This window comes from Aulonocara stuartgranti (assembly GCF_965226115.1).
Source record: "Aulonocara stuartgranti genome assembly, chromosome: 7".
NCBI classification, from domain to species: Eukaryota; Metazoa; Chordata; class Actinopteri; order Cichliformes; family Cichlidae; genus Aulonocara; species Aulonocara stuartgranti.
Window position 1 is genome coordinate 19,432,517 of NC_138945.1, and position 12,458 is coordinate 19,444,974.

General features: G+C 40.9%; 1 protein-coding gene across 5 annotated transcripts in view; it reads left to right on the forward strand.

Annotated features, from left to right (window-relative positions):
* The window catches only part of LOC309709843 (uncharacterized protein), a 51,152-nt gene that overhangs the window by 20,938 nt on the left and 17,756 nt on the right, over positions 1–12,458 (forward strand). Inside the window, exon 4 of one of the 5 annotated variants that reach the window (XM_082538727.1) lies at positions 5,618–6,114. The exons of the other annotated variants lie outside the window; for them this stretch is intronic. Coding sequence (XP_082394853.1) covers positions 5,618–5,639 — 22 coding nt within the window. The 3' untranslated portion in view covers positions 5,640–6,114. Of the gene's footprint in view, positions 1–5,617; positions 6,115–12,458 lie in introns of those variants that run through there. 5 annotated transcript variants of the gene reach the window in all.

The following is a 12,458-nucleotide window of genomic DNA, read 5'->3' on the forward strand; positions in this document are numbered from 1 at the left end:
GTGACTCCAGAATCATTCTGCTCTGAGATTTGAATTAAAATCAGTCAATTAACAAACAGGATTTCACACTTTGTGAGAGGGTGAAAAAAGAACAGAAAAGTGGGGATTGTGACAAAATTGAAATCCGTGTCTCCTGCTTGTACATGTCAAAAACTGTGGGGGAGGGGAGGGGGTCCTTCAGAGAGGAGACAAGAGGAGAAATGAAACCCATGATAGAATAGGAGGGGTGACAAGAGTGCTTGCATGCGTGGATGTAATTTGATTATGGCAGGATTAAAGCAGTACTCTGATTATTAAAACTTTCATTTAAACACCTCGGATGGGGGCTAAGAAATTATTTCATAAATCTGCGAACGAATAACTCAATTAAGGAGACAAAATTCATCATCAGTCTTTTTAATTGTGGTCTGGAGCGGCGAAAAGTGACATACATTCACCTCAGACTGATTACTTCCAGTGATTCGATTCCGTGCCCACTCGCTCGTTTGTTATTTATTATTTTGCTTATTATTTTATTAATAAGGTGTTTCCTGTAGCTGCGACGTATCCTCGACCTTAACTCCATTATCAAGCAAATGGCATTATAACTGAAGCTTAGTTACTGTAAACCACATAAATGATTCAATCAAACTATTATCCTAATCTGATTGTGTTCAGTAATTTATTTATACTGTGTGTGTGGAGAGCCCCTCTGTCAAAACACATGGAAAAGACAGTGGGGGCGACAGTTGAGGACAAGAAAGCAAAAAAGAAAATAAAAAACAGAGAGATCTAAGAGAAAAGAGAGATTTAAAATGAAAGATGAAAAGAGGGAAAAGAGGCCTATAAGAAAAGTGATTGAGTTGGAAGCTAAATAGGGGTTCATCTTGAAATATTGCCACATTACTCCTCAGGAATGTCTGAAGCAGCGACACTTCCTAATGTTAAAGTAAAAAAAAGAAGAGAGATTCAAAAGTTATCACTCTGGGATGTTCTTCGCAGTTTTTTTTCTCTCGGGTAGCAGTTCTGAAATATTTGACTTAATACTGCGACCTGCCGATGACATCACAAGCCTCGGTTTTATGGTCAGATGAGGACTTATCAGTCAATCTGCCGCCGAGTCGACATGCTTCTTTCCATGTGTGACAAGAGGATTTTCCTGCTTTGAAAGGGGGGGGGGGGGGGGGGGATTCTCTTTTCTCTGCGACTCAAGTAGAGCCGAGTTTAGAAAAAGAGAAGTTGGCAGCAGTACAGAAGAAGGTGAAGATAAAGCGTAGCCTGAAAAAGTGAGTGATGGAAAAGCCCTGAAATCTGACAAGGCAGATTTCATCAATTAAGAAGCTTCTTGGAATCTTAGTCTTCGAAGAAAAGCCCAGCTCAGCACGCCGCACTCTGCCAATCTAGTTGAAAAGCTGAGATGGGAGTTTATTCAGAAAAATGAATTCCATTTCAGAATTTTTGTGCAAGACTATTTGTCATTGACAAGTCAGCCGCAACAAATTTTAGCCGAGTGATGTGACCGAGAGTCATTTCAAAGCGAAATAAAGAGTATTTATTTTCACGGATCAGATAGGTACTTGTATAAAAAGGGTCGCGATAAGCTCGCAGGTCAATACCGCTACAATCAAACCGTTGTTTTGGTTAGTTGGCCGGCAGCTCGTACATGTTCCTCAGGCATGTGGTGCTGGTGCTTAGCCTTTGATAAAAGTGGCTGCATGCTTGCCACATCGAAAAGGAGCCAGCAGAGGTTGTTTGCGATGGATGGATGGATGGATGAATGGTTTGGTCGTTTGGGTCCAAAGTTCAAACTACTGACCTCAGTGGCTCTGTGAGGGTCTAAGGCAAGAAACTACACAAATGCAGATTTTTCTCCTGATGATTTTCTTCCTCCAGTAATGACCCCCAGCCTCCACTGCATAATGCAGTGTAATGTTCAGGTTTCAAACCTGCTAAAATGCGACCAGATTATTAAAAGGCACAGAGGCAGAGCTGGTGCCAGCACTGGCAGGGCAGCGGCAGAAAAGAGGACTTTTCTGCATTTTTGATTCACTGCACTCAAAGTGCTTTTTTTGGCTGTGCCACACAGCTGTTTCTGGTATGGACACAAGCTGAAACCATAGTATGTTTTTGTGTTAGATTTCATCTACATTTAATCTGATTTTTCTTCCATTGCAATTTTAAGGAAAGATTTTGAGTTAAATCTTATACCTGGTGTTGCTGAGCAAAATTGAGTTGAAAGACACAGTTCAGTTCAGTATTTGTCCTGAGTGATCCTGAAATCCAATTAACAATAATCATCAGTGTTTGGCTTACAGCTTGCAGGTGGAAAGAGTTAATGCAACGATACATTCTAGTAGAGAGTCTGCAGTTTTCAAACACAGCAATTACACTACGCTTTTGATCCTGTGTAGTAAGTGTTTTTTCTCCTGATTGCCTCAAAGGTCGAGAAAATCCATATTATTCTTTTCAGACTTTGCTTTTGTGACCAGGACAATGACATTTTTAAATTTAATTACTGGTTACCAAAGGGAAGTTTGAGGCGTAATCAATCAGAAATAACAAAGAAAAGAAAAAAAACATCCAACTTATTGTCTAGGAAAAAGTTATGTTACATAATGATATGTGTAAGAGTGGGATTGTAAAACTTGGAGGAAAAAAAGGACAAAATCTAACCCTCACTTTAATGCAGGCACCAAGCTGGATATGATAAGCATCTCTTTAAAAAAAACATAAACACCTAACAACATCATGAATATGTTAAGCACAAAGTTGTTATGATACATGTGTATTTAAGCATGCCTTTGTGTGTTTGCGCACAGGGCTTTGTTCTCTAGTTTCTCAGGACATCGGCAGAGCTTATATCAAAATGCTAATGACACTTTAAGCATGCAAATGTAGATTCTAGTGGCTACAGAGAGAAACATTCTGAGCATTTTGTACCCAAACACAGTTCATAAACAAACACTTCATTTGTTCTGCCTTTTTTTAAGGTCTCATTTTACAGGACGAATAATGCATGATGTATCTGATGTTATTTATCCAGCACCACTGGCACATTAACTGCATATTAAAATGTGAATTCGATTGTGTGGCCATGCAGGAGTGTTAATTAGTGAATGCGTTGGTGATCCCCACCCCCTTCTCTCCCTGTTATTCTTTTTGCTAATGGCGAATGTGCTGTATGAAATGAAGTAGGGAGGTCTAACAAGGAGCTGTTGTGCTTAATCCCCGTGGAGTGTACGGAGACAGCAGCCTAATCAGATCTGTACTCTGCTGCTTTATCTCTGCAACTGCTCTGTCTATTGCTCGATCACGCGTTTCGCTGGAGGAGCTTGATGGGCCGCGACTCTGAGACGGATTAATGACTCCGTGGACGATATGTTTTCATCTGAACTATGAGTCTACTAAAGTTTGCTCTTTTTTTCCTTTCTTTAAAACAAAACCTTCGTCGCCTTCAGTGAACAGCAGATAATTGAGGGGAAAAAGGAGTGCTGAGGAAGCATTTCTGCCTTTCTTGTTTTCCTTTTCGCTGACTTTTATCCACGGAGATATCACTCGTGTTTGTTGCCAATCTTGTGTGTGGCCTTGTTCCACGCTCATATTGTTTTCTCTCCATTGCTCTCATTTAGTCAGACTCTTTAAACAATTGTCAATGAGTGCCTGTTCACATCAGTGATATGCATATGCATGCCCAGGCACGGTGGTGACAGAGGATTTCTTTTGCGTGTCTCGTAAGAATCGGGCCGTAGACTGATCCATCGGGATGATTTGAGATGAACATTTTGTGACAGTGCCTACAGTAAGAGTTCTTCGCTCCCCAATCCCACCACACACCGACTGTGAATCAGCGCTTCCTGACGCACAGCTCCACTGGCACAACATTGCACGACAGATATTCGCACGCTGTCCCTCGATTGTGATAGACCCCAGAGAGAGTCGGCTGAGAATAAGAGAGTCTGGAGACTGGGCGTGGGAGATGAATTGCGGATGACTCTCGATGCATCTCAATTTCTCCTTTTTTTAAAAAAAAAATTTGGCAAGTGTCCCATCCCTTCTTCTCTTACTTTTTCCCCTGCGCAAATGTCTAACTCTTGTGTGCAGTGAAATATTAATCCACATCAAGAATTCATCACAACGGCTTTAAAAGATTTTAAAAAGTAATAATAGTGCCGGGGGAGACTTGGAGTCATCTCTTTGTTGGCTCGATATGGGTGGAGGATGATTGCCAGAGACGCTTGTCCAGTGGATTTCTGTGATGGAGCAGCTCTGCATGCCTTGCATGATTAAACATGCAGCACAGTGCAAGCTGAGTTTCAGACAGAATTAATTGATTGAGAGAACAAATTGATTGTTTGTTTGTTTTGTTTTGTTTTTAAACAGCATGTGGCTTTTTTTTGTGATTCTGTCAAGCTGTGAAAGGCTGAACAAGGGAATAAAGAGAAGCACACTAAAGTGAAGAACCTAGTAAGAAAATTCATAGTGTCTTTTCAGGAACTCAAGTGAGTGTTAAGAGTTGTGGGCTGTGTTGCATAGAGCCCTCATTCATACTACTCTTGGCCTCTGTAATATGCTTCTGTCTCCTTCCCTATCGCCAGAGTGCCACTTCACAGCTCGGTCTCACGTTTCTTTCCACCACCTTTGAATCACCTTCTCATCTGGCCCAGAAGGGCATAGCAGTCCAATTCAAATATTCTCCACATGTTCCTAACTGTGGCCCATAGCTACAAGACAGCTTCTCATTGTCCTGCTTTTATCCAGACGAATATGCTATTTTACAGGCATCAGAAAGAGGCGCCTTTTCCCACAGATTGCTTGTGTCACTTCCTCTGCTCTGCCCCCACTTCTCCGTTCTCCCCGCCTTGAATATAAATACATTTCACACCTAAATGGGGATGAGGTGAAGTGGTGCAAACTGGCAACTCTGGATTGGGTATAGCAGCAGCAGGAAAGAAGGATGAGAGGAACATCAGAGAGGTGTTTAGTGGGAACAATTGCTACTTACAGCACTGGATTCCCTTCAATAGATAAATGAACCATGACCCCAACATGTTTCTATGCACAGTTTACTGAGGCAAATCAACAATTGCACTATACATGCAGTATGCAAATCAGTAGACACTCGTCCCAAAAAAGTCTGCACCCCGATGTGCACATATTTAACAGAGCTCCCCTTGAAACACAGTGATGTGTGAACTAATTATAGATGAACTTCTTATGTTCACGTACACAAGGATATGTCTGAACCTGTATGTAGCCTCAAGGCTTTCATTAAACATTGACGATTCTCTTCCATTATCATAACAGGGAGTGAGAAGACCTGACTGAATAGAATAGAAAATGAATTCTCAGGGGGGAAAAATACAGAGAGGAAGAAAGAGGAGGAGGAGGAGGAAAAGAGTGCATCTGTACTTGAAGAAGCAATGGAGCAAAGCGGGGAGGAAGATGAAACACAAAACCTACTTTTATGAAACATAAACCATACAAAGTATAATTTAGTGACAGAGGGACCTGAGTGTGTTTTTGTAAAAGAGAGTGAGCAGACGTCGTCCAGACTTGACTGTCACATACAGCGTCAGTCTCACAAATCAAGCAAACTCCATCTGTTCCACCATTAATCTGATTTGCTTCTACATTGCAGGGCCAAGTCTGCAATCATTTAAGTGAATGGTCCTTATTTTGAGGGGTTCCTCCAGTCCTGTGACATCATCTGTGCAGCAGCAGTGACAGTTTCGGGAGCAATGTAGTACTAGTGCTGTGATTTGTGACCTCAAAGACGGTGTAAAGAACCCTCCACTGAGACTGAGCTTCCTCTGCTGATGCTAACATGCCTATGGTCCTAAATGTAAAAAACTGTAAAGTCTAGTGGCAGGTTTCTGCTTGTTTTTTCTTTTTTACTGTTTATTTTATTTTATGGTCCACAATTTTTTTAACATTCTGGTGTGATGTCAAAGCATTGTCAACAACTGCAACGCACCCCCCCTTTTTTTTCAGAAAAAAAGCTCTACGACCCAATGAACACCTGCTTATTCATCACCAAACAGCAGGCAGATGTAATTAAGGTCCATCCACTTATCTAGCAATTTGCTTGTCACCCCTGGGCACTAGTTCCACTTGCACAGCTCACCCTCGAATATATTTTATATCCCATCATATGTGAGTCAGTGACATCCTTTGATCCTATATGTTTCACTTCCATCACACTAAATAAAGTTTCTGTTTCTGTCATTGCGTGTTTTTCACCATCTTTTAAATTACTGCCATCTTGTGGCCACAGTTGGCTATTGTCTCTGGAAGCATGCTTAACTCTGCTTTAATACAATTCCTCTGGAATCTGTAGTATTTGCCAGTTTTATGGAAATGTCCATGTCCTTTTAAAAAAAGGCTGGAGTTGGGCGAGCCAGAAGGCCAGCAGCTTTTTATTCTGATTATTTACACATGAACATTGTGGTTAACTTGAGAAACTGATGTGAGACTTTTATGCTAGACAAACTGTAGCTGACTCTACTTTCATCGGTCTGTTACCATATCTGTGTTGTATGGAAACAATAGCAAGTAAAGTAGGAGGATCAATTTTCTCTCACTAACCAGCTTGACTAATATGTAAGATAGAGAAGAGGAGGTTCGCCGCATTCAAACATTTTGTTGCAAGAGCAAAAATAAACAGAATAGCTCTTAGACATGATATATTCAAAAATAATTTAGTTACCAGTCAAAACAATTTTAACTGAATCCTGAGGCTAAAGCTGTCAACATCCAGTATCCAGGTGTATCCCGATCTAAACTGCCCATAACTGAGCTTGGATTTGCTTTTATGGATGTCTTCTACATCCAGAGTGTGAGCACTCCATGGGAAATTGATCCAAACATACAAGCATGAATTCTTTACTGTACAACCTAAGCAAATGGAGGGAAAAAACTAGAGAGAGAAACAGAGAGAGACATGTAAATGGAAAGTGATAGAAAGACAACAAAAAGCTGATACCTGATATATTGCGAATGTAACTGGATATGACACGTTTTTGTCTCTCTAAAGAAAGATTTGTCAGAGTCTTGACAGTGACCTTTTGCTAACAACCCCATCAGAGCTTTAAGACCTGTGTTGATGTTGGGGCATGTGTGTGCACATGTGCACGTCTTCCCCCCGTGGATGAGCCTGATAATGGAGAAGTGGTGTGTGTGAAATGTGTAAAGGGCAAGGCAGGCAGTTCTTCTGCAGTAATCCATCTTTACTTCAGGGCTGAGCCATGGATCAACAGGCATCTCGCGGGGGAGAGGGAGAAAACACACTGTAGGCATCAATCTCATTCATATGAATCTACACAGTCGAAATGTTCAGCCAGCTGGAGCACGAGATTTTCACAGTGAGAAAACAAGAAAATAGACATGAAGAGCATTATTGGCTCTACATACTTATTTTTTTAAAATTTTTATCTTGAACTGCTGACAGCACTACAGCTAGGTCAGAAAAGGCACCGTGGTATGTGACGTGTTCATAGTGCATACATTGAAAACATGTTTGTCCCAGACCATTCAGAGGAGATGTGAAACCATAAAATTGTTTTATGTCCTTACAAATGTGTATCCATCCACTCGTGAGTTTGTTTGTGTGTGGAAATGACAAATATAAACCTGGGTGTGAAACAGAAGGGTGAGAGACACACCAAGAAAAACAGGAGAGCGAAAACCCTTGTTCATGCTGCTAATCACATACCGAACTTGTGCCAACAGTGAGTGCCAGATGGTGCCCATCACCATTGTGCCATGTCTTTGAAACAGGGAGGAGAGAGGAAGATCAAGAGTGGCATGTGGAACAGGGAAGCTCTGCCTAATGTGGATGATGTGTCATATAAATAATAATCAGGCTAGAATCTCACCCACAGCTAAATTAGATCCCTAAAGCTCATCCACTAGCACCCACTCTCAATCTTCTCCCTGCTTTGGCACTGTGCCTCTGTCATTATCAGAGATGATCAATAGATGCGATATTAAATGCTAAACGCCAACTCTGGAATTCTTTTTTCCATTGCTCTAATAGTATTCGTGGGGACCACTTTATTTTGGGTGATATAAGTGGTAACTGTCTGCTTGATTGAGGATAATAAGTCAGTGTATAATGTTTTATAGGCCCATTATAGTGTTGTTTTTGAGTTGGCAATTTGTATGAATATCCCTTTGGTTGGTGTTTCACTTCCAACATAAACTCTGGGGCATGATAGAAATTAAACATCAGTAGATCGTGATCTCCATTCTCATTACAGACAAATATGTTTATACGTCTCCTAAACTAAACTCTGGAAGACAAGATGAAAAACAATGCTATAGAGCCATTTTTTATTAAAGTAACACTACAGCTTCACCATTTTGATCAGCCTTACTTCATGTAAAATCAACTGGCATATTCTACCAGCCAATTCTGTTAGTGCAACAATCCTTCAGCCCAGTATCACCCAAAACATGTAATAGACACACTGGTCCATTTCACACTTTGCCTCTCTAAAACATGAAATGGATACGCATGCAGAAGTTGCATTAGTGCATGCAATTGGTGCAATACGAGCAGGGTAAATCTCTTGCTGGTAATCTCCCTGCATTACCAGCAGAGGGAGATAATATATTTAAAGCCACAAAGTTGGTAGTGAGCAAAAAAATTATTAAGTATATTCCAGGGTCCTTCATCGTTAGAATCGATTGACTTGAAATAAAAAATGTCCTTCTGCTATTAATGCAGCTTACTGCAACTTAAAGCAACTTCTGCAACTTCACATTTTGGAGAGGAAAAGCCTGAAAGGGACACAGTGGACCAGCGTGTCTATTAAACACGTTGTTGGGGTTGAAGCCTTCCAACCTGAATGCCCATTAAGGTTGCTTTTCACAAATCTTCACTATCTAGTGAAGACTGGATTTAGAAAGAAGTGAAGGTTTTCTTATAAATAAATGACCTTGAGCATCATGGTTGCAAAGTTAAACATGCTAAAGTTATATAACAGTAACAGTATAAAAAAATCTTGTATTTGGAGCAGGAAACAAAACATTATGTTCCATGATAAAATCCGGTGTTGGCTTACCCAGCCATCTGCCTCAACCGTCTCCATGAGCCCTTTGTGGCTCAATACCTAAATCATCTCACTTCTTCCTTTACTCACAGTAGTTACCTTTACTTTTGTTAGTGTGAGTCATGGGCAGTGTTGGTCAAGTTACTTGAAAAAAGTAATCAGTAACTAATTACAGATTACTTCCCCAAAAAAGTAATCCTGTTACTTTACTGATTACTTATTTTCAAAAGTAATTACTTACTTAGTTACTTTAAAAAAATATTTACAACCTGAATAGGTAATAAAGCAATAGATCTTTTAGCCAATTCTATTTTTTCTGCATAATCCATCATATAAAATGTAATCAAATAAAAAAGTCACTTTTTGAAACTAGTTTTATTAGTTTTAATCTTTTAACGTTAAGCATCAAGCAAACATTAAATTGTATGCACCATTCTCTGACTGGAAGAAATTTGTTTAACATTTAAACCTATTTTCTGCACATTCCAGCACATAAAATAAAATAGTTACAGTGGGGCAAAAAAGTATTTAGTCAGCCACCAATTGTGCAAGTTCCCCCACCTAAAATGATGACAGAGGTCAGTAATTTGCACCAGAGGTACACTTCAACTGTGAGAGACAGAATGTGAAAAAAAAAAAAATCCATGAATCCACATGGTAGGATTTGTAAAGAATTTATTCGTAAATCAGGGTGGAAAATAAGTATTTGGTCAATAACAAAAATACAACTCAATACTTTGTAACATAACCTTTGTTGGCAATAACAGAGGTCAAATGTTTACTATAGGTCTTTACCAGGTTTGCACACACAGTAGCTGGTATTTTGGCCCATTCCTCCATGCAGATCTTCTCGAGAGCAGTGATGTTTTGGGGCTGTCGCCGAGCAACACGGACTTTCAACTCCCGCAACAGATTTTCTATGGGGTTGAGGTCTGGAGACTGGCTAGGCCACTCCAGGACTTTCAAATGCTTCTTACGGAGCCACTCCTTTGTTGCCCGGGCGGTGTGTTTTGGATCATTGTCATGTTGGAAGACCCAGCCTCGTTTCATCTTCAAAGTTCTCACTGATGGAAGGAGGTTTTGGCTCAAATCTCACGATACATGGCCCCATTCATTCTGTCCTTAACACGGATCAGTCGTCCTGTCCCCTTGGCAGAAAAACAGCCCCATAGCATGATGTTTCCACCCCCATGCTTCACAGTAGGTATGGTGTTCTTGGGATGCAACTCAGTATTCTTCTTCCTCCAAACACGACGAGTTGAGTTTATACCAAAAAGTTCTACTTTGGTTTCATCTGACCACATGACATTCTCCCAATCCTCTGCTGTATCATCCATGTGCTCTCTGGCAAACTTCAGACGGGCCTGGACATGCACTGGCTTCAGCAGCGGAACACGTCTGGCACTGTGGGATTTGATTCCCTGCCGTTGTAGTGTGTTACTGATGGTGACCTTTGTTACTTTGGTCCCAGCTCTCTGCAGGTCATTCACCAGGTCCCCCCGTGTGGTTCTGGGATCTTTGCGCACCGTTCTCATGATCATTTTGACCCCACGGGATGAGATCTTGCGTGGAGCCCTAGATCGAGGGAGATTATCAGTGGTCTTGTATGTCTTCCATTTTCTGATGATTGCTCCCACAGTTGATTTTTTTCACACCAAGCTGCTTGCCTATTGTAGATTCACTCTTCCCAGTCTGGTGCAGGTCTACAATACTTTTCCTGGTGTCCTTCGAAAGCTCTTTGGTCTTGGCCATGGCGGAGTTTGGAGTCTGACTGTTTGAGGCTGTGGACAGGTGTCTTTTATACAGATGATGAGTTCAAACAGGTGCCATTCATACAGGTAACGAGTGGAGGACAGAAAAGCTTCTTACAGAAGACGTTACAGGTCTGTGAGAGCCAGAGATTTTCCTTGATTGAGGTGACCAAATACTTATTTTCCACCCTGATTTACGAATAAATTCTTTACAAATCCTACCATGTGAATTCATGGATTTTTTTTTTCACATTCTGTCTCTCACAGTTGAAGTGTACCTCTGGTGCAAATTACTGACCTCTGTCATCATTTTAAGTGGGGGAACTTGCACAATCGGTGGCTGACTAAATACTTTTTTGCCCCACTGTATTTGTGTTTACACTCACTCTTCCAAATAGATGCAAGTAAAACACAGCAGAAAATAAATAAAATCAAAGACTCAGCAGTCCTGTTTCTCAATTTTCACCTGTATAGCAGGCAGGCGGAGGTTTGCCCTGGTGCAGGTGTGTCGCAGCGGTCAGTGGAAGGATCTGGGAGTTTCTCTGTGAATTTCACATTCCAGTGGCAGCGTATTGTTGGTGCTTGTTTGGAAGTTTAGGGGGGTTTTTTTCGCTGTAAAAAGAAGTTTTCTTCCTACGCAGTGAGCAGCGGACGCTAATGATTTTGTCACTTTTTACAGAATCAAACCCAAAGTACTTCCACTCTTTAAACGCTGCACGATCATATGCTCTCCCGCATTCGATATATTATCCATTGTTGATCTGCACACAGCTGTTGCCACAAACGTTGCACTTACTTATGTCATTGTCATGAGATACTCTTGCAAAAAAAGCCCGGTTTTAGTCATGCAGTAACGCAGGTGCTTACGGGAAAGTAACAGTAATCAAATTACCTTTTCTGCAATAGTAATCCCTTACTTTACTCGTTACTTGAAAAAAGTAATCGGATTACTAACGCGTTACTGCCCATCTCTGGTCATGGGTCAGTATAAATCATAAGAGCAGCTTAGATGTATGTGTAAAGGTGTTTATACATACATATATCAACAGCCAATCTTGGTTAAGGACAGATATGTTGGTATTGATGTTAGGGCTGTTCGATATAATGATATATATCGGAAGACGATATAAAAATGTCTATCGTTTCATTTTACGCTATCGTTTGTTTCGTGGTGTCGCAAAATAAACCGTTTGCGGCAATATTGGTCACTGTAGTGGCTATATTAATTTCTTAAAGTTCTCTCTTTCTCTTATATTTAATATAACCACACTACGGATGGACAAGCGCCTGTTTTTATGCGTTGTCATTAGCAACAAGGACGGTAAAACCATCCCGTGTCCGCTTGTTTATTTTCCACATAAACCTTTCACAATAAAGCTCAAGATCCTGTTGAGACTTTTCAAAATAAACCGAATCACGTGAAAGAGTATGCAGAGTATTTACGGATGAGAAGCAAAAAAGAGGATCAGCACTGTGGCACAGCAAGAAGGTCCTGAGTTCAATTCCACCATCAGGCCGGGGTCTTTCTGTGTGGAGTTTGCATGTTCTCCCCGTGTTTGTGTGGGTTCCCTCCGGGTACTCCGGCTTCCTCCCACCGTCCAAAGACATGCAGCTTGTGGGGATAGGTTGATTGGATAATCCATATTGCCACTAGGTGTGAATGGTTGTCTGTCCC